At 41.6% G+C, this 23,021-nt stretch overlaps 1 protein-coding gene across 1 annotated transcript in view; it reads right to left on the bottom strand.

Moving 5' to 3' along the window:
- The window catches only part of LOC114661354 (excitatory amino acid transporter 2-like), a 500,553-nt gene that overhangs the window by 377,297 nt on the left and 100,235 nt on the right, over positions 1-23,021 (bottom strand). Inside the window, exon 2 of the mRNA XM_051933547.1 lies at positions 19,020-19,172. Coding sequence (XP_051789507.1) covers positions 19,020-19,172 — 153 coding nt within the window. The remainder of the gene's footprint in view (positions 1-19,019; positions 19,173-23,021) is intronic.

The raw sequence follows: 23,021 nt of genomic DNA, 5'->3' as shown, positions 1-23,021 counted from the left end.
GAGAAATAAATTTGGCAGTCATCAGCATATAGGTGATATGAGATTGCATGTTTTCTAAAAATTGCACCTAAAGGCAGGATGTAAATTGAAAAAAGTAGTGGCCCCAAAATGGAACCCTGGGGGACACCACATGGGAGTGGGACTGATTCAGATGAAAAATCGTCTAGCATGACTCTAAGAGTCCTGTTGCAGAAATATGACCTGAAACAGTCGAAGGCTAAGCCAGATACACCAGCCCAGGATTCGAGTCGGGAGATCATGATGTCGTGGTTGATTGTGTCGAAGGCAGCAGATAAATCGAGAAGAACCATAATCACGTAGACTCCTGAGTCCAATGCCAAAAGGACATCATTTAGGACACGTAAATGCGTGGTTTCTGTGCTGTGTTGGGGCCTAAAGCCTGACTGAAAAAGGTCCATTACCTGATGGTCCTGTAGGTGATGAATTAATTGCTCATAAACTACTTTTTCGAGTAATTTTGACAGGAAAGGTAGTTTGGAAATTGGACGAAGATTGGAGAAGACGGCAGGGTCAAGATCAGGTTTTTTTCACGATTGGATGTACAACTGCGTGTTTGAAAGCACGAGGAACTGTAGCCGAAGATAGACTACTAGTTATGATCTTTAAGACATCATATCGAATCACAGGAAAGATATCTTTCAGCAGTCTGGACGGCACCACATCGTCCGGAGAGCCCGAAGGCTTCATTGAGGCGACGATTTTTTCCAGATGGGGGAGCGAAATGGGTTCAAAGCTGGTGAGGGAGCCGTTTACAGGAATAGCTAAATCAACAGAGCCAGAAGAAGAAATGGAGATCTGGGATCTAATGTTCGTGACCTTATCCAGAAAAAACGTAAGGATCTGATTGCAAAGAGCATTGGAGGGAGAAGAGAAAACAGTTGCAGCTGGAGAGAGGACAGCATTCAGTGTTTTGTATAAGACACGTTGATTGCCAGAATTTTTTGAGATGATGTCAGTAAAAAAACGGTTCCTTGCACCTCTGACTGCTCTCTGGTATTGAGACCACATGTCTCTCATGCAGTCAAAGGTAACAGTGAGACCATCTTTCCTCCATTTACGTTCTAGCCGCCTACAGTTTTGCCTGATGGAGCGAGTTTGTTCATTTAGCCATGGGTCATGCTTGACTTTGGATTGTCTCCGTTTGAGTGGGGCTACAACATCCATCACAGAACAGCAGGAAGTATAGAAGGTTTGCAATAAAACATCAGCATCCGTGGATTCACATGATGTGGAGATTGATGCAAAAGCAGCTGAAAAATCTTCAGCAGCAGAAGGGGAAATGACACGGAAGGGATGGGTAGTGGTGGATTTACCATGCTCAGCAGAGACCAAATCCAAATTAAACAGAACAGGCGAGTGATCAGAAAAACTGGGAGGCAGAATGTCCAAGTCACTGATTCTGAGACCACGAGAAAGAACCAGGTCCAGTGTGTGAGCCTGTCCATGTGTTGGTCCATTCACTAGTTGAGAAAGACCAAAGGAGTCAATAATGTCCAGAAAGTCTTTTGCTAGAGGTTTAACGGGACAGCAAACATGGATATTAAAATCACCCAAACAAAGGAAGCTATCATATCTGCAGGTAATATCAGCCAAAAAAGCTGCAAATTCATCTAAAAAGTCCTTATTATATTTTGGGGGGGCGATAGATGCGTGTGCACAGCAGCGGTGGAGAACAGACAAGTTCAAACATACTGAGCTCAAAAGTTAAAGGGGAAAATGAAAGCGGAAGGGAAGGGCGTTTGCAGATAAAATCAGATTTAAATAAGGTCAATAAGCCCCCGCCACGGCGCTGCGCTCTCGGCGTGTTGATAAAGGAACATCCCGGGGGCAAAACTTCAGTGAGTGAGAGCGTCTCGCCCGGTAAAATCCAGGTTTCAGCAGTACATAAAAAATCCAGGCCATTGGAAAGAAAAAAGTCTTTCAGGATGAAAGTTTTGTTCACGACCGATCTGGCATTTATCAGCGCAAAACGAACCGGCTGGGACGACGTTAACAAAGACGCACCAGCCGTGGCGGCTGACATTGTCGTGATGTGGCGTAGGTTGTTAAAGTTCACCCCCCGGCGGCGGTGACGGAGCGAGGCAGGGAGGTGTACCGGAGCATCCGAGGGCAAGAGGCATTCCGGGAGCATTGACTCATGTTGGGAGCTAGGAGAGTTGTTCCCAGAGAGGATCCGGGAGGCTCGGAGCTGAGCCCTGGTGCCTCCATGCTTCCCCTGGCGGCGGCGTTTCCATCGGCGACCGGCCAAGCCATGGACAATGATGAGGAAGGCCGGGACTTCCTCAAACAGTCGGCCAAAGGTTTGACTGAACTCCGGAGTCAAATGTCGAGAAACCCCCACACTCGTTCGAAGAGCCAGAAGGGTGAAGCGATCATAACGAATGATCGAGTCAGGAAGAGCATCACAGGAGCAAGTAAGCCGAGAAAAAAGCAGGACTAAAGAGAAACAAAAAAGCCAAAGCGGCTGACGGCGTGCCTCAACAGTCGGCGCCATCTTAGATCATTGATGTAAAAGTATAACAAAACAAGTGCACATTTATTCAAGACTATAACTGAAGAAAACAGAAAGCAAGTTACAGTAGGCGGTTGATATGACAGCTTGCGTGGTGGAATGCTAAGAACTGCTGATTTCCATTCCGTGCTACTGTTAACATTTGAATCTGATGATTGCATATAGCGCTGTCTTATTCAGTGTGCGCAAGAACATGCAGGTGGGCAGTTGCTGAGTGCTACAACGCACATTTTAAAAAAAGAAAGAGACAAATATATGTGACGTTTTGAAGAAATCATTTTATGACGCGAATAGTACCAATCAGAAAACATCGTCGAAGTAATGCAATATTATTTGAAAACGAACAGCGTCAGATCAGATGTGAAGTTATACTGGCGCTGTTTGAGTCAGATCAGAAGCTGAATAAGCTGATAAAGCTCCTGTTCTGACCCTAAGTAAAAAAGCATGAATTAATCAACAGAAATAACCGCGATTGACATTTTAAAGTTAATAATTTACAGTGCATACCAATTTATAAATGTAATGTCCGTTTGAGGAAAAAAAAAACACTTTCTTCAAAGCTGAGAATCGAACTCACGTCTCTGTAGCACAGTAGGGCAGCTGTGCTCCAAGTCAGCAAACCGTAGCGTTAAACCACGGAAGCTGTTGTATCATCCTTGTAACCATTTATAAATTGGTATGCACTGTAAATCGTTAACTTTAAAATGTCAATCGCGGTTATTACTAAGATGCAAGAAAAATGAATTTTACAGCAATGGATTAACAGGTGAATTAAACAAAAGGAAAAGATGTATGCAGGAAAAAATCAAGAAGCAGTTAAATGATAACAATCTAAAACAGGTCTGGAAAGGCCTAAAACAATTACAGGACTTTTTAACTTAATGGTTTTTAAAAACTGATTTTTTTTAGTCCTTAGGAATGTCCCAAGTGTGGAGTGACTTTCAAAAAATATCAAGGATTTACATATGTACTCACTAACCTCTTTACGCACTCAGGAGTAAATACTGGTGATTGTTAGATTTTAGCTTATTTAATCTTAGTAGTAATTCTCCCTCCACAATTTCCAAATTAGTCAATATTTCCTTAGTAGTCTCTGTTACTACTAAGACATTATCTACTTCCTCACTTGTGAAAATTTCAGAAAAATGAAAGTTATGGGCTTTTGCTATTTCAATGTCTGTGTACAGTAATCCCTCGCTATATCGCGCTTCGCCTTTCGCGGCTTCACTCCATCGCGGATTTTATATGTAAGCATATCTATACTGATTAATAAAAGGCAAAGCCCTCACTGACTCACTGACTGACTGACTGACTCATCACTAATTCTGCAACTTCCCGTGTAGGTGGAAGGCTGAAATTTGGCAGGCTGATTCCTTACAGCTTACTTACAAAAGTTAGGCAGGTTTCATTTCGAAATTCAACGCGTAATGGTCATAACTGGAACCTCTTTTTTCACAATATACTGTAATGGACGGCAGCTAGATGGCTGTGGGAGGAGGAGTTGAGTGTCACGTCATCACGCCTCCCATGTAATCACGTGAAAAGACTGTGAACGCAGTAGGGACAAATGAAGGAGGAGCCGCAAACAGCGAAGAACAAAAAATTCATTAAACAATTGAGAAGGGAGTGAAACAATAAGAAGCGAGCGAGTGAAGCATACAAGCATGTTCATAAGGGAAACAAAGCACGGTGTAAAACGTAAGTTTAAATTAAGTTTAATAACATATTCGCGAGATAAAAGTTTAATGAGAAGACACGAGGTATAAACGAACCACACGCCATAGCGCAACGTTAGGGACAACAGTTTCAACCATTCTATGATCTGCTTCTCGCAACTGAAAGACGGCACATGGCGGATGTTAGCCGACTTGCTGACCGCAACGTTAGGGGCTTCAACTCTGGCGTTGACGATAGAGATTCGATTCCCGAGAGGGGATGCAGTGAGTGTGTATGCCTGATGAGCCCAGAATTAGGGAGAAACACGTGTCGCATACTCTTTGCATTATTTGAAAGTAAACTATTAAAACCATTCTATGATCAGCTTCTGGGAACAGAAAGAGGGCACGTGGCGGATGTAAGGCGACTTCCTGACCAACCACAAAGACAGCAACACTCATAACAATGACAACACAATTACATTGACAATCATGTTACGTTATTTTTAAAATGTTTCCTTTTCTTTTTCATAACCTCTTTAACACACTACTTCTCCGCTGCGAAGCGTGGGTATTTTGTTATTTATCTATATATATAAAGGAGAGTTGGGATCCGAGAGACTGTGTTTGTGTGTTTGTGGAGGGATGGAGATTTAAGGTGGGTGTTGGAGTCACGTCATCATCTCCCCTCCCATTCACCTCATTTCATTCACTTCATTTCGCTCCGAGCTGAGCTCCGCAGCTGGCGCGGTCTTGCTGTTCTTGATTTGCTTTTCACATGGCCAACTATACGTTGCATGCTCAAGAGTAAGCTCAGCGCACAACTTGGTCATATTACAACCGGAGGGGCGAACTGACAACATGGTATACAAAGAGATCCTTAACAAATAATTATTGGTATAATTTCCCTCAGCTTATTTAAAATTTTAAAGCAGTACTTCGCCACTGCGAAGCGCGGGTATTTTGCTAGTATGTATATATATGTGGATGTGTATATGTGTATATATATATATATATATATATATATATATATATATATATGTAGATATGTGTATATGTAGATATGTATATATATGTTTGTGTGTGTGTGTGTATGTATATATATATATATATATATATATATATATATATATATATATATATGACAGCAACACTCATAACAATAACAACACAATTACATTGACAATCATGTTACGTTATTTTTAAAGTGTTTCCTTTTCTTTTTCATAACCTCTTTAACACACTACTTCTCCGCTGTGAAGCGGGGTATTTTGCTATAGATATAGATAGATAGATATATGTATATGTATATATATATGTGTCTGTATGTGTATATATATATATATATATATATATATATATATATATATATATATACATATATATATATAGTTATATATATATATATATATATATATATATATATATATATATATATATATATATGTATATGTATGTGTGTATGTGTGTATTTATATATATATATATATATATATATATATATATATATATGTATATATATATGTATATGTAGATATGTGTATATGTAGATATGTATATATGTGTTTATGTATATATATGTTAACATAACCTCTTTAACACACTACTTCTCCACTGCGAAGCGCGGGTTTTTTTCTAGTTTAAATATATATCGCGGATTTTTTGCTGGTTCGCGGATTTCTGCGGACAATGGGTCTTTTAATTTCTGGTACATGCTTCCACAGTTGGTTTGCCCAGTTGATTTCATACAAGGGATGCTAATGGCAGATGGCTGAGAAGCTACCCAACTTACTTTTCTCTCTCTCTTGCGCTGACTTTCTCTGATCCTGACGTAGGGGATTGAGCAGGGGGGCTGTTTGCACACATAGATGATACGGACGCTCGTCTAAAAATGCTGAAAGATTATCTTCACATTGCTACCTTCTGTGCAGCTGCTTCCTGAAGCGACATGCTGCACGGTGCTTCGCATACTTAAAAGCTCGAAGGGCACGTATTGATTTTTGATTGAAAAACAAACTCTGTCTCTCTCTATCTCTCTCTCTCTCTCTTTCTCTGCTCCTGACGAAGGGGGTGTGAGCTGCCGCCTTCAACAGCTTTGTGCCGCGGTGCTTCGCATACTTAAAAGCCAAACAGCCCTATTGATTTGTTTGCTTTTCTCTATCTCTCTGACAGTCACTGCTCCTGACGCGCACTCCTTTGAAGAGGAAGATATGTTTGCATTCTTTTAATTGTGAGACGGAACTGTCATCTCTGTCTTGTCATAGAGCACAGTTTAAACTTTTGAAAAAGAGACAAATGTTTGTTTGCAGTGTTTGAATAACGTTCCTGTCTCTCTACAACCTCCTGTGTTTCTGCGCAAATCTGTGACCCAAGCATGACAATATAAAAATAACCATATAAACATATGGTTTCTACTTCGCGGATTTTCTTATTTCGCGGGTGGCTTTGGAACGCAACCCCCGCGATGGAGGAGGGATTACTGTATTTAATCCCCCTTTACTGCTCCTGATACACTTCACATCTTCGTTAATTATTCTTGTACTATGAAATACTGAAATAATATCTTTGGGTCACTTGATCCTAGTCATTCAACCACCCTTACATCCTGAATGCTATCCTGGTTATTACAAAATGCTAAATCTAGACAGGCTTCTCCTACATTGGTGCTTTAACATACTTTAAGACTGTGTCACTAGTTAAATCTAAAACCTCCTTCTTTTGTACTCCACTATTTGCAAGGTTAGCTCAGTTAATTTACGGATAATTAAAGTCTCAATGCCTAAAATGTTCCCCTCAAAAATTGCCTTTTGAATATTATTAAAAAGATGCATATTGAAATTATTGTCTGCATTGAGGGACACGTGTATAACACACTCTAAAAATAATCTCTGTATCCCAAAAGTTTTCCTGCAAAATCCAGTAATTCTAACTAAGACAAGGGGGCTCCGCCCCCTGCTCGCTTCGCTCACCTACCCCCGGTGTTGGGTATCCTGAAATACATTGTTTGTATATCCGTCAGTCGAGCTCGTTCGTTTTGAACCCGTGCCTGCTTTGCTTCCGCAGTTTCAGACGCGCGTTTACTTCACTCCGCAGTGGTGCCACTCACAATATGGCGGTGACGCCTGTGCCTTCACTCCGCAGTAGTGCCACTCACAATATGGCGGTGAAGCCTGCGCCTTCCGTACTTTATGGACCTGTGGGGCCTCCGTAGCCTCTTCCGTTTGAATCTGGGCTGCAGCGCAGAGTCCTCTTATTTGTGTGGCTGTGTCGGCAGTCGTTAGCTATGGGCGCGTTGTTGCTTCATTACTCATTCACGTCAGTTGAGCTCTTTCGTTTTTGGGCCTTGACTCCTTCGTGCGCGGTGGATAAGACTTCGCGTGCGGTTTATGAGACGCGCGCTGTACGCGCCTGCGCAGTATGTCTCATGGTCCCATTGCCGTGTCCCTGCGTCCATGCCATCCGGTTTACCATTCTCGGTTAGTAATATGGATGTGGCTCATGGTCCAACAGAAGAAGACATGGATTTAAATTCCATTTTACATAAATAACAACTTCTTCTTCTTTTCTTTTTTTGTCTGTGCTTCCCAAAAAATGTGTAGCAATCTATAATCATCCACATCTTTGTTATTTAGCTATGTCTTCTTTATTGCTAGAATTATAATAATTGTTCTCAGCTACATACATCTCCAACTCACTTGATTTATTTTTGATACTTCTAGCATTAAGACAAACAACTTTAAATGTGTTAGTTATTTTACTTTGGCACTTAATCTTTCGGCTAGAATTTGTGTTAATATGCATATTTGTTTTTACACAACTGCATGCCCCTTTTTGTACAGTTTGAAACCTGGCTTCTCCTAAACTCCCAGGCCCTTTATTCCCTAGTTTAAACAATCATTGATGAACCTACTCAGATGTCACCCTAACACAATGGCACCCCTCCAGTTCAATTGTAACCCATGACAAAGGAACAGGTCCAATTTGTTCCTTCTATCCTACACCAAGATTTGAGCCACGTTTTATGCCTTCTGATCTCCACAGTCTTACCTGCACTAGCACATGGCACAGGTAGAACATCAGAGCAGACTACCTTGTCAGTTCTGCTCCTTAGCTTTGTACCTAACTCTTTAAATTTATATTGCAGAACTGACAGCCTGTCTTTATGTATGTCATTTTTTTCAACATGGACAATGACAACTGGATCCACCCTTGCTCCCTGTCAAGAGCATTTTCTATCCCACCAGTGTACTGGGAAAACAACACATTGGGTGACAGTCTCTCTCTGGAGCAAAACTGTGTTTCAATCCCTATAATGATTGAGTCCATCATTATGACAACCACTGTATTTCTGGGGACTGGTTTCAAGTTGGCCCACTGCGCAACAAATTACAGTTACCTTTAACTATTCTTTTCTCATTTGCCAGCTTCTGCAGCTGCTTTCTAAGCTTTCTGTCCTGTGCTGAACCCTGAAAACGCTACAGTTTTGAATACAAATATAATTTTCCAGACACTTAACTACCTTTGCTCCTGTGAAGGCAAAAAAAATGTTATAAAAAAAGAAATTCTAAAGTGAAAAAGCTATGAAAATTCACAAATGGCTACTTAGTGGCAACCAAAAACCAAGTTTATATATGAGAAAAAGTTGTATTTTAATTAACTCTCACACAGCAATAACACAAAAACACTTCAGCTCACAAGAAGCTGGGTGCGTTGCCACACCCACCACATGATGAACCATCTGGATTGGGACCTGAGTGCAGTGGTTGACACCTCAGCGTCACACTGTAACAATGTGAGGTTTTTTATGGTGGCTGAAGTGCCAATCCTGCCACCAACCCCCAAGTTTACATCAATACGCCAGTCTCAATCTACAGCCTCCTATATGGCATCTTGACTGAGACAGAGATACAGTAGGCTGATATGGAATTATGTGTGATTATGAGAAAATTTAAATGCGCATACAAGTTGAGCACTAATCAACCATGAACTAGATGTCTGAGAAACAGAGGGAACAACTTTTACACCAAAAGAGCAATAAATGCTGAGGCTGGCATATACAGTAAAGGTTATAAGAAAATCCTTCAAAAAAAGGTGCAATACAGAAACAGCTGTCAAGTAAAGTAAGTAAATGTGTAAGACAGTTAATCACCCAAATCTGGGTAAATATTGTATAGAAAATAAATTGTACTTTGCAACATTTACCCTGATAATGTAAGCTTACTGGAAACATTATATGCAATTAAGCTTTATATTTACTTTTTCCAATGAAAATACAATCAAAAGAAGTGTAACACACATAAAGTTAAGTGTTCAGCCTGCACTAACTTGTCTTGTCTCGTTAAAGTATTACTGTGAGAAATATCTGACATTATTCTATCTGTACTGAACTTTGTAATACTGGCATGCATGTAGTTTTTACCTCCAGGTTGCACTTCAGTAGAATTAAGCCACATGACAGCAGGTTATTTATTGAATATTATATATTTTTATACAGTATATAATGGAGACGGTTAAGCATTAATATGTCAATTAGCTGTTCTGTTACAGCATTTCTCAGCAACCACCAAAGCCGCATTCCGCTTGGCCTGCCGGTACCTATCAGCTGCCTCCGGGGTCCCACAGGACAAAAGGGTCCTGTAGGACTCCTTCTTCAGCTTGACGGCATCCTTCACCGCCGGTGTCCACCAGCAGGTTCGGGGATTGCCGCCACGACAGGCACCGACCACCTTACGGCCACAGCTCCGGTCAGCTGCCTCAACAATAGAGGCACGGAACATGGCCCATTCGGACTCAATGTCCCCCACCTCCCTCGGGATGTGGTCGAAGTTCTGCCGGAGGTGGGAGTTGAAGCTACTTCTGACAGGGGGCTCTGCCAGACGTTCCCAGCAGACCCTCACAACACGTTTGGGCCTACCACGCCTGACCGGCATCCTCCCCCACCATCGAAGCCAACTCACCACCAGGTGGTGATCAGTTGACAGCTCCGCCCCTCTCTTCACCCGAGTGTCCAAGACATGTGGCCGCAAGTCCGACGACACGACCACAAAGTCGATCATCGAACTGAGGCCTAGGGTGTCCTGGTGCCAAATGCACATATGAACACCCCTATGCTTGAACATGGTGTTCGTTATGGACAATCCGTGACGAGCACAGAAGTCCAATAACAAAACACCGCTCAGGTTCAGATCAGGGGGGCCATTCCTCCCAATCACGCCCTTCCAGGTCTCACTGTCATTGCCCACGTGAGCATTGAAGTCTCCCAGCAGAACGAGGGAGTCCCCAGAAGGTATGCCCTCTAGCACCCCCTCCAGGGACTCCAAAAAGGGTGGGTACTCCGAACTGCTGTTTGGTGCATACGCACTAACAACAGTTAGGACCCGTCCCCCCACCCGAAGGCGAAGGGAGGCTACCCTCTCGTCCACCGGGGTAAACCCCAATGTACAGGCTCCAAGTTGGGGGGCAATAAGTATACCCACACCTGCTCGGCGCCTCTCACCGGGGGCAACTCCAGAGTGGTAGAGAGTCCAGCCCCTCTCAAGGAGATTGGTTCCAGAGTCCAAGCTGTGCGTCGAGGTGAGTCCAACTATATCTAGCCGGAACCTCTCAACTTCGCGCACTAGCTCAGGCTCCTTCCCCTTCAGAGAGGTGACATTCCACGTCCCAAGAGCCAGCTTCTGTAGCCGAGGATCGGACCGCCAAGGTCCCCACCTTCGGCCACCACCCAACTCACACTGCACCCGACCTCCTTGGCCCCTCCCATAGGTGGTGAGCCCATGGGAAGGGGGACCCACGTTGCCTCTTCGGGCTGTGCCCGGCCGAGCCCCATGGGTGCAGGCCCGGCCACCAGGCGCTCGCCATCGAGCCCCACCTCCAGGCCTGGCTCCAGAGTGGGGCCCCGGTGACCCGCGTCCGGGCAAGGGAAAACGCCGTCCAAAATTGTTTTTCTTCATAGGAGGTTTGTTTAACCGGTTTGTTTAAAAACTCGGGCGTGGGAGGAGTTTGGGGAGGCCATGGAGAATGACTTTCGGACGGCTTCGAGGAGATTCTGGTCCACCATCCGGCGTCTCAGGAAGGGGAAGCAGTGCAGTGTCAACACTGTATATGGTGGGGATGGTGCGCTGCTGACCTCGACTCGGGACGTTGTGGGTCGGTGGGGGGAATACTTCGAAGACCTCCTCAATCCCATTAACATGCCTTCCAATGAGGAAGCAGAGCCTGGGGACTCAGAGGTGGGCTCCCCCATCTCTGGGACTGAGGTCACCGAGGTGGTCAAAAAACTCCTTGGTGGCAGGGCCCCGGGGGTGGATGAGATACGCCCGGAGTTCCTCAAGGCTCTGGATGTTGTAGGACTGTCTTGGCTGACACGCCTCTGCAACATCGCATGGACATCAGGGACAGTGCCTCTGGATTGGCAGACCGGGGTGGTGGTCCCCCTCTTTAAGAAGGGGGATCGGAGGGTGTGTTCCAACTACAGAGGGATCACACTCCTCAGCCTCCCTGGAAAAGTCTATTCAGGGGTCCTGGAGAGGAGGGTCCGTCGGATAGTCGAGCCTCGGATTCAGGAGGAACAGTGTGGTTTTCGTCCTGGTCGCGGAACAGTGGACCAGCTCTATACCCTTAGCAGGGTCCTGGAGGGTGCATGGGAGTTTGCCCAACCAGTCTACATGTGTTTTGTGGACTTAGAAAAGGCATTCGACCGTGTCCCTCGGGGAATCCTGTGGGGGGTACTCCGAGAGTATGGGGTACCGGCCCCCCTGATAAGGGCTGTTCAGTCCCTGTACGATCGGTGCCAGAGCTTGGTCCGCATTGCCGGCAGTAAGTCGAACCCGTTTCCAGTGAGAGTTGGACTCCGCCAGGGCTGCCCTTTGTCACCGATTCTGTTCATAACTTTTATGGACAGAATTTCTAGGCGCAGCCAGGGTGTTGAGGGGGTCCGGTTTGGTGGGCTCAGGATTGGGTCACTGCTTTTTGCAGATGATGTTGTCCTGTTTGCTTCATCAGGCCGTGATCTTCAGCTCTCTCTGGATCGGTTCGCAGCCGAGTGTGAAGCGGCTGGGATGAGAATCAGCACCTCCAAATCCGAGACCATGGTCCTCAGCCGGAAAAGGGTGGAGTGCCCTCTCAGGGTTGGTAGCGAGATCCTGCCCCAAGTGGAGGAGTTCAAGTATCTCGGGGTCTTGTTCACGAGTGAGGGAAGAATGGAGCGTGAGATCGACAGGCGGATCGGTGCGGCATCCGCAGTAATGCGGGCATTGCATCGGTCTGTCGTGGTGAAAAAGGAGCTGAGCCGCAAGGCGAAGCTCTCAATTTACCAGTCGATCTATGTTCCTACCCTCACCTATGGTCATGAGCTATGGGTAGTGACCGAAAGAACGAGATCGCGAATACAAGCGGCTGAAATGAGTTTCCTCCGCAGGGTGTCTGGGCTTTCCCTTAAAGATAGGGTGAGAAGCTCAGTCATCCGGGAGGGGCTCAGAGTACAGCCGCTGCTCCTCCGCATCGAGAGGAGTCAGATGAGGTGGCTCGGGCATCTGATCAGGATGCCTCCTGGACGCCTCCCTGGTGAGGTGTTCCGGGCACGTCCAACCGGGAGGAGGCCCCGGGGAAGACCCAGGACACGCTGGAGGGACTATGTCTCTCGACTGGCCTGGGAACGCCTTGGGATTCTCCCGGAAGAGGTAGAAGAAGTGGCCGGGGAGAGGGAAGTCTGGGCATCTCTGCTCAAGCTGCTGCCCCCGCGACCCGACCTCGGATAAGCGGGAGACAATGGATGGATGGATGGATGTTACAGCATTTCTTAAGGCAGAGCCAAACCTAACAGTTGATTTTCATCATTAGCCAACAGGAACAAAGCAGAGGCCCATAAAATGGGTTGTGGGTCCCTGCTGCCACTTTTCACCAAAGCTGAAGAGCTTAGGTTTAGGTTTGAGTAGACTTTATTATCCTAGAGGGAAATTTGTTTGCAGCAGGAAAGTACTAAAACAGAAGATATTATTACAGACATCCAATAGGTAAACAAAGACACAACATTTGACAACCAAAGTTATTGCATAAACAAACACTCAAGATCCCCTCGGAAGCCGACAATGTATTTTCTCCTACTATAAAATGTTATATTTTTAACAGAAAAATATAATTCAATGTCATACCCTTCCTGCTTTATCTAGATATTGTTGTAAATTACAATAGCTCCGTTGGAATTGTGTCAAATGCTTTAACAACATGGGCAGCACGGTGGCGCAGTGGTAGCACTGCTGCCTCACAGTGGGTTTGCTTCCTGGGTCCTCCCTGTGTGGAGTTTGCATGTCCTCCCCATGTCTGCGTGGGTTTCCTCCAGGTGCTCTGGTTTCCTCCCACAGTCCAAGGACATGTGGGCTAGGTGCACTGGCGATCCTAAATTGGCCCTAGGGTGTGCTTGGTGTGTGGGCATGTGTGTGTGTGTGTCCTGCGGTGGGTTGGCACCCTGCCCAGGATTGTTTCCTGCCTTGTGCCCTGTGTTGGCTGGGATTGGCTCCAGCAGACCCCCGTGACCCTGTGTTCGGATTCAGTGGGTTGGAAAACGGATGGATGGATGGATGGAAAATGACTGACTGACTGCTTTAATAACAACACAACTGTAGATAACCTAAAATTACATGAAGAAAGGATTTTAACCAGATTTTTACTTAATAAAAGGAAATTAAAAACCAGAATACACAGTTCTACTAATAATTGAATTATGAGCTCTGAGCTCCTCTCTCATGCTGTTTTGTGTACCTAACAGCTATACTTTAGTAACAGCAATATTACCTTTCAGGAAAATGAATCATAAAAATAAGATGTGCCAATGAGTAAACTACTCAAGTAGACATTTTAGGTATGAAATTATAAGATAATGAGATAAAACACCCCACTAAATATGAGGTGAGAGAGAAATCTAACTAGAAAGATAAGTGTACTTGAGTATGAAAAGTTCACGTACAGTATGTGTAGGATATGTCCATATATTTTTGTATATAGTAAAAAGTGTGAGTTGTATTACAATTAAAGTAAGCATGAGGCAAACAAGTAACTGTAACTTTAAATAGTGACATCCAGTGTAAGCTGAACACCTTAATAATTGCATCCTAATTCAGAGGATTTCAAGTTCAGTGCTGCCTCCCCATATGGCAACAGGTTTTCATTTAAACTTGAGCTGATGATTAATCACTGTTAAACTGTGCCATTAAGATGTTAAAAATTTCTGTGATTATATTTTATTTAATGCAACCCCAATTCCCATTGGGATTAATAAAGTATCTATCTATCTATCTATCTATCTATCTATCTATCTATCTATCTATCTATCTATCTATCTATCTATCTATCTATCTATCTATCTATCTATCTATCTATCTATCTATCTATCTATCTATCTATCTAAATGCAGGCAGAGTGGCGGCTCTGAGGCTAAGGATCTGCGCTGGCAATTGGAACGTTGCTGGTTCAAATCCTGTAAATGCCAGAAGTGACTCCATTCCATTGGACCCTTGAGCAAGGCCCTTAACCTGCAATTCCTCTGTCCTGGTTATGACGTTAACCTGTATCCAGCCCTTCAAGCAGGTCCTCCAACTTGCAGGGAAAACTTGGGGGTTGGTGGCAGATGTGGCACTCCAGCCACTGTAAAAAACCTCACACTCTTCCACTCCATTCAAACTAGTGTGGTGCTGAGGTGTCACCCATTGCACAGCTGTGCTTGGGTCCTAATTTGGGATGCTGAGGTTGTTTGTCATGTAGTGGGTGCAGCAATGCACTGTATCAGTGCATGCTCCCAACCTCTCCTCTAAATGCGTTAACTTAATCCCTTCAACTTGGCTGTGCTTTTCACTTAATGCAACAGTGCCAAATTAATCCAATTCTAATAATAACTCTTGATCTGTGTTATTCCTTGATATGGCCTTCTTCCACACACAACAATAGAGTTGCCACTTCTTCCAAGTAATACTTGTAATATGGGATTACTCCATATTGGAAAATTTAATACAGCATTCTAAATTGAATTAGTAAGGGACATAATCTGACCCATTTGTTTATGCATATTGTTTTATATATACACAAACTTCAAAGTGAATAGAATAACATGAGAGCAATTAAAATCAAATCATTTATACAAGTGGAATGAACAAGCATTCACATTAAGAATATTCTGACACATTATTGGTGAAGGGGTGAGAGATAGATAGCCAGTTAGAGATAGGAGATGATTAGGAGACCAGAATAACTAGGATGAGGAGGGCAATTTTAGCCAGGATATTGGGATACACCCTACTCTTTGTAAAGGATGCCTAGGAGTCTTTTATGGCCACGAGACCAGGATTTCGGTTTTACATCTCAATCCAAAAGACAGCACCATTTTAACAACACAGTGTTCCAGTTACTGCACTGAGGCATTGGGATTCACATTCACACCAAATGGTAAGTGCCTCCTGCTGGCCTTGTCAACACCTTTTCCAGTAGCAACCCAAGCTTTTTCTGGTTGGTCTCTGATCCAAGTACTACCCTAGTCTGAACATGCTTAGCTTCAGAAGAATAACCTGTTCTTAAGAGCATGTGGTATGGATGAATAATAACAAAAGATAGGGATGAGTATAACATAGATGGGTACACACTTTTAGAAAGGATAAACAGAACAGAAAAGCAAAGGGGTTGTTGTTTATGTAAAACAGAATTTAAATACAAGTCTTCTTCATTTGGATTAAGAGCTACATTTTATTGAGGACATCTGGATTCACATGGAAAGCATCAAGGAAGAGGCCTTAATATAGAAGTGTCCTATGGACCCCCAGTGCAGAAAGAAGTTTCAATTTCCATCCTTTCAAGAATATTAAAAAGACAACTTTACAGAAGCATATTATATACACTGGGGAGTTAAACAACCCAAATATTAACTTGACTAACCTTGCAAACAGTGGAGTACAACAGCAGGAATTAAAAGACATAATCAGTGATTGTTTTTTTAACACAGTGTGTTAATGCACAACACAGTTGGAAGCCTGCCTAGATTTAGTATTTTTAATAACCAGGATGGTCTGAGGTTTTCACATGTGAGGAAGTGCAGAGGGATTTGGAAATTGTTAAGGGAGAAGTACTGCTCAGATTAAATAAGGTGAAATCAAATAAATCACCAGGACTAAAAAATATTTATTCTTGAGTGCTTAAGGAAGTTAGTGATCACATATATAAATTTTTGCCTTATACTTTTAGGATGTCACTGGAAAATGGCAACTATCATCCCATTATATGAAAAGGGTAATCATGCATTTCCAAGTAACTATAGGCCAGAAAGCTTAACGTCCATCCTTGGTAAATTAATGGAGGGAATTATTAAGGATTAAACTGAGCAACACATGGGAAAAATGGGAGTTTTACTGATCAGTCAGCATGGGTTTAGAGAAAGAAGGTTGTGTTTTACTAATAGGCTGGAATACTATGAGGAAGCAACAAAAGAATATGATCAGATTGGTGCATATATCATTTATCTTGACTTTCAGAAAGCATTTGATAAGTTCCCACATGACAGGTTGGGCATCAAATTGAAAGATATGGGAGTTCAGGGTGTAGTGTGCAAATGATGGACAATCATTTTAAAATTAGGTGTAGGTAAGAGTGGTGTCCCTCATGGGTTCAGTGATAGAGTTGTTGCTGTTTTATCATATTTAAATGATTTGCATAGGAATATAAATAACAGGCTGGCTCAGTTCGAAGATGATACCATATGAAATTTAATGTGAGCTAATGTAAAGTATTATATGTCTGAAATAAAATGTTATATTTGAATATATTGTACAATGGGGAGTCTGAAAATTAAAAGTACGTCTTATAAGAAGGATTTAGTAGTCTTAGTGGACTTGTCACTATCAACTTACAGGCAGTGTTCAGAAGCTACTGTATTTTAAAGGCGACAGAGGGTTTTATAAAGAGTAGAAATCAAAAGAGGTTATGCTCAAGCTTTATATTGCACTCGTGAGGTCTCATCTGGAGTGGTGTTCACAGTTTTGCAATTCAGGCTATCAAAGTTCTAGAAAAAGTCTAGTCTAGTCTCACTCAAGGACTGCATGATATGAATTATGAGGAAAGATTAAAATAGCTGAGCCTTTTCAGTTTAAGAAAAAGAAGATAAAGAGTTGACAAGATTTAAGTGTTTAAAATTATGAACGGAATTAGTACAGTGGCTCAACACTGTTACTTTACAATGATTTCAACGAAAACACAGGGTCTTAAACTTGTTTAGACCCAGTTTCATACAATCATTAAGGAGTTTTTTTTTCACACAGAGAACCACACATGGAAAAAGTCACCAGACAGTGTGGTAGACAGTAGGGCTTTACGGACCTTCAAAAATTGACTTGATGTTGCTTTGAAGGAATTAAGTAAATAGGTCTAGCAAGCTTTGTTGGGCTGAATGGCCTGTTCTCATCTAAATTTGTCTAATGTTCTGATGGCTAATCATCATCAAAACAAACCATAATAAGACAAAACCCTTCATTAATTTATTAAAGCTCTTTACCTAGACTTTACAACTTCATATTTCACATTTGAAGGAATGACCTTTCATCTTCGGCAATACCAGCTACTTCACAATCTGTTTTGGAGCTACAATGCCCATGATAATGTGCACACATGAGCAACCCATGTGACAAGGCCAGTGTATCACACACCATGTCAACACACAAGTACCCCTCTCTACCACCTGCATAATTAGCCATTATTCTAAAAATTATTACATTAAAATAGGGCATTTAGTATATTATGATACTGTAATAAAGTATTTGTGTAATATTCTAGTCCATACCTCATTTCCTACTTATATGCCTGCATGAATTATGCAATATTTGATACACAGCTGAACTGCAAACTGAATATGAGCAGATAATAGGGAGTCTGCAACACTGAATAAGAGGTAAACTGTACATGTTAGAAAATATTAACACTAGAATCCCTGAAGCCTATGAAAAAACTCATAATCCTGGCCCAACTTAAATCCGTTCGCACCTCTCCATCAGTGTCTTTTGGTTTGTAAATGTATCGATCAGCACAAGCAGCAACCACCCTGCTATCCTATACCCCCCACTGCCGGACTCATTTCCGGCAAAAAGTTCTACCAGCTCAAGTCTTCTTTAACTACATGTGAGGTCCTGTGAGTTGTATAGGGTAAATAATATATCGTTATTTGGAACACATACTGTACATTTCATGTGTTTTCCGTGTCTGCAACAATCGGATGACAGGAAATGCAAGAAATGATGAACAAATACCTAAAATTGAAACTTTTTTCATGTTATAGTACTAACAACAAAATTTTGACATGGAGTGTATAATGTATAAAGACTGAAGTCCAAATATCGAACAAACATTTTCACAAAAGATACACGTATAACAAAACAAATGCGCTTTTATTCAAGAATATAAACAAAGAAAATGAAATCAGGCTAGGGTACTACATGGATACAGCCTCTTGAGTGGCGCTGCAATAAGAACTGCTGACTCAGAATCAAGAGGTACCAGGATTGAATCCAGGCACCCTCCAAAATTACCATTTTGAGTAGGAGCAGGCTGCTTGCTGCTTGTGATGATTGACACATTTACAAAACAAAAGATGCTGATGGGGAGGTGAGAACGTACAGTATTTAAAGTGGGCCAGGGATTATGAGTTTTTTCACAGGCTTCAGGGATTCTATTGTTAACAAGATATTTCATACATTTCAAATACTTGGCTTTTCTACCATAATTCACCCCCAAATGTTCTCCTAATTTGGCTGAATCATGTTTTAATAAAAGTGAAAAATGAAAAAAAAGGAATGGAATGCACATACCTGTTATGAGACTGGAAATAATGAGAGGAAGAATTAGCATCTTTAGCATTCTCATCAGGATATCTCCAGGGAATGATATCAACATAAGAGAGTCTGAAGTAAGATCAGGAATGTATCGCAGCAAACTGCCAAACACTGCTCCTAGGACTACTCCTAAATAAAAGAGACAAAAAATATTACAAAGAATTTTTCACAGCATACTTGAGCAAACCATGGGACAGAATCTATAATTGGTCTTTGATTTGCTTTAGATTGAAATAACTCCTTCAGTAAGTATTTTTTAAATATTTAGAGATAACCAATTATTTTATTAGGGGAGTAATTGCTGTTGGCTAATGCACATCCACTAGAGAAATGTTAATGTGAAACTAAACACATCACCTAATCTGTCAATATGCTAACTGTATATAAAAAGCAAATGCCCTAAAGGAAAGTGTACATAAAATATTTGTTTTTATACAGTGCTTCATTGTAAAGAATAATGTAGTGAGGTGCATTCTTTTATAAAATCTGAAACTGAGTAAGACACAGTGGTTAGAATGTCTTTTATTTCTGAGTCAGTAGGTGATAAATAACCCAAGCACATGGATAATGTTTTCTACGGTTTAGAACCTATGAAGATGTAAAGATTTAATATCGTGTACCAGGGTAATAATGCTACTTCCTAAAATTAATCTAAATGGGAGTCCAAATGTTTAGGGGTCCAGTCACATGGGGCCTCATGTATAAATGGTGCGTACTCACAAAAATGTTGCATAAGCCTGTTTCCACACTCACATTGCGATGTATAGAACCTAAACTTGGCATAAGCTATGCACATTTTCATGCCAGCTAAATGCTTGGCGTACACAAGTTCTCCAGGAACTAAAAACGCACTCAATCAGTCCATCAATCAATCCTTGTAGGACTATTTGTACTTATTAGTACAGTTACCTCACTGTAAACTTGCGATACAGTTATAATATTGCACAACATGAGCCACTTTATAAAGCACGTATTTACATATGATGATGATATTATTTTTAAGACGAAATGCAGCAAAATATGTTTATTACATTATACAGATAAAATGTTAACATCATTTAAATAAAACGGTGGCACAGCGCTAGTGACGATCTGGTGCCCTGTTCAGAGATTGTTCCTTCCTCGCGCTGTATACTTGCTGGGGCTAGCGCGACACTGGATGGATAGATGGATGGAATAATTAAAAATGTACTACAAAGATATTTCAATGTTCCTTAAAAGTTTTAAAGAATCTGTGTTCTAAGCTTAGAGATGGCTTAATATCTATTACACAGCTGATTGTGTGGCGATTGGTTACTTGGAGAAAGAAAAGGAAGGACAGGAATTGGGGGTTAGTACGTTTGAAAGAGACAGTACTGCTGCAGCAAATTATTTGAATGAAGGTTGCGCATGGCACAGCAAGCATCTTGCAGGAGGCAGGAACAATCTCTGGACAAGGCGCCAGCTCGTCACTATCACTGCGCCACTGTGTTCCCATGTTTAATAACATGCTTTAACTCCTATAATCATGAAATTGATATCAAGTATACATCTAAGTATATTAATTATTCAGGGAGCTATACTATCATGAATGTAATGGATTCTGTGTCCTGTCAGAGGAAGAGAAAGCCCGTTTAAGAAACACATAGTGATTCACACACATAGAGCACATAGAAGAACATATACAAAACAAAGCATTTAACGTGCTACTTTAGTTACGATGGTATTTGAGAAACTAGTAAATTAAACGATTTTAAGATGAAGTTTTTGATGGTCTACTTTAATGACAAAATAAACTACATGATTAAAGTGGAAATTTCGAGATTAAAGTTGACATTTCGAGCTTTTTTCCCCCACTGTGTGCCTATTTTTTTTCTTTTCTCTGTACCCTAACAAGCTTCTATATGACACTCAAACAGTGGGCTACGACTCGCCTTTTCACAGCGACTTTGATATCTGACAACTTCATTTTTATTTTGGGCACTGTGCAACTTTGTGAACTTGAGCTTTCGAGTTTCTCCTACACTCTGTGTCACTCGATCAACTTCCGTTTGTTGTTTATACCACTGTTAAAACCAACAAATGGTATGTTTTTCCTTGCCTCCACTTGGTATTCGCTGAAATTCTTCTATATTCCCCTGTGCTTTTGTCATTGTCTTTTCACAGAATGCTGAGCGTAGGGGCTATTTATATCGATTTGCATATTCAAAGAGGCGTAATTCTGGGAGGAGTTTGGGAGTGGCGGCAGGCTTGTGCAAATGCGTTACTTTTCACGCTGACTGGGATTTATGTAGCGAAAGAATGTGGAACTATACAGAGTTTGACAGTCTAACTGTACTACTGTAAGATACTGACCATGGTGATCACTCCACTTCAACTAGTTGATAATGCTGATCCTCATTTTCTATAAAAATGACAATCTATACAGTCTGCCATTTATTCTTAAAAGAGCTGTTAATAAGGTGTAATAATCAATTATACACTTTTCTCCCCACACTTTCAATAAAAATAAAAATAGATAAAAGTCATTATACAGATTAACACAACAATCAGAGATCATACTTATCAGGCTACACATAAGCTTATAAACATAACTACATGTTTAATATTTCACAGGCCACATGAGCAAAGAAATGCTGATTTAGAAAGTGAGCAAGTCAAGTTTAAGTATGTTTTTAAAGAAGCCAGTTTTTGTCTGCTTTCCAGCATTTGGTTGGAATTTCCTTTTTAACAATCTATGACAATTCTAGAAAAAACATGTACTACTAGCCTATTGCTACTTAAAATATAGACCTTATTAAAGCAATACCATCAATATTATCTATACTAATAAAAGGCAAAAGCCCTCACTGACTCACTGACTAACTGACTGACTGACTGACTGACTCATCACTAATTCTCCAACTTCCCGTGTAGGTGGAAGGCTGAAATTTGGCAGGCTCATTCCTTACAGCTTACTTACAAAAGTTAGGCAGGTTTCATTTCGGAATTCTACGCGTAATGGTCATAACTGGAACCTGCTTTTTGTCCATATACTCTAATGAAGGAGGCGGAGTCACGAATCGCGTCATCACGCCTCCTACGTAATCACTTGAACTAAAAACAAGGAAGAGATTTACAGCACGAGTCAAATGCGGGAACGAAGGTAAATGATGTTAATTTTTGAGTGTCTTTTAATACTGTGTAAGCATACATATTAACACGTGCAATTAAACGTGTTCATTTACGGGGTGATTTCTCAGGCTTAAAAGCTCGCCTTTTATCAAACGCGGGAGCAAAGGTAAATGACGTTAATTTTTGAGTGTCTTTTAATACTGTGTAAGCATACATATTAACACATGTGCAATTAAACGTGTGCATTTACGGGGTGATTTCTCAGGCTTAAAAGCTTGCCTTTTCTCAAACGCGGGAACAAAGTTAAATGACGTTAATTTTTGAGTGTCTTTTAATACTGTGTAAGCATACATATTAACACGTGCAATTAAACGTGTGCATTTACGAGGTGATTTCTCAGGCTTAAAAGCTCGCCTTTTATTAAAAAGGTAAATGCTAACTGTTTTCATTCTGAAGGGCACAAACCACGTTGGATTTTGTAATGATAGTGGATTAGTAAGGTCTATTAAGGGATACTTACAGAATGATTAGTAATGCCTGTGAATGCCGATGCAAGTAGGAGAATGGGCGTGAACTAAAGAACGATTAGTAACTTGTACAGTAAATGTCTCTAAAGTCTGTCTATTAAAAAGTTATTATATCTTTCAATCCTGTATATTAATTAAACTACGAACCTAACAAGATCACTAAATGGTGTCAGAAGTGGCGGATTGGAAGAGGAATCTGAAGAAGAGGTTCAGCTTTTGAACGAGTCGCGTGTCTGTGAGTAACCCAAAAACGTGATCAGAAAGCGCTAAGACGTTCTAGCAAAAGAGAAAAAAAAATACGTTAGGATTACAGCCCCCACCAAATCTCCAGTTAAAGGGAAATGTAGCTGAAAATTGG

The sequence above is a fragment of the Erpetoichthys calabaricus genome, chromosome 11 (assembly GCF_900747795.2).
Source record: "Erpetoichthys calabaricus chromosome 11, fErpCal1.3, whole genome shotgun sequence".
In the NCBI taxonomy this organism is placed as follows: domain Eukaryota; kingdom Metazoa; phylum Chordata; class Cladistia; order Polypteriformes; family Polypteridae; genus Erpetoichthys; species Erpetoichthys calabaricus.
Note: the sequence above shows the minus strand (reverse complement) of the source record. Positions and strands in the feature narration are given on the sequence as shown.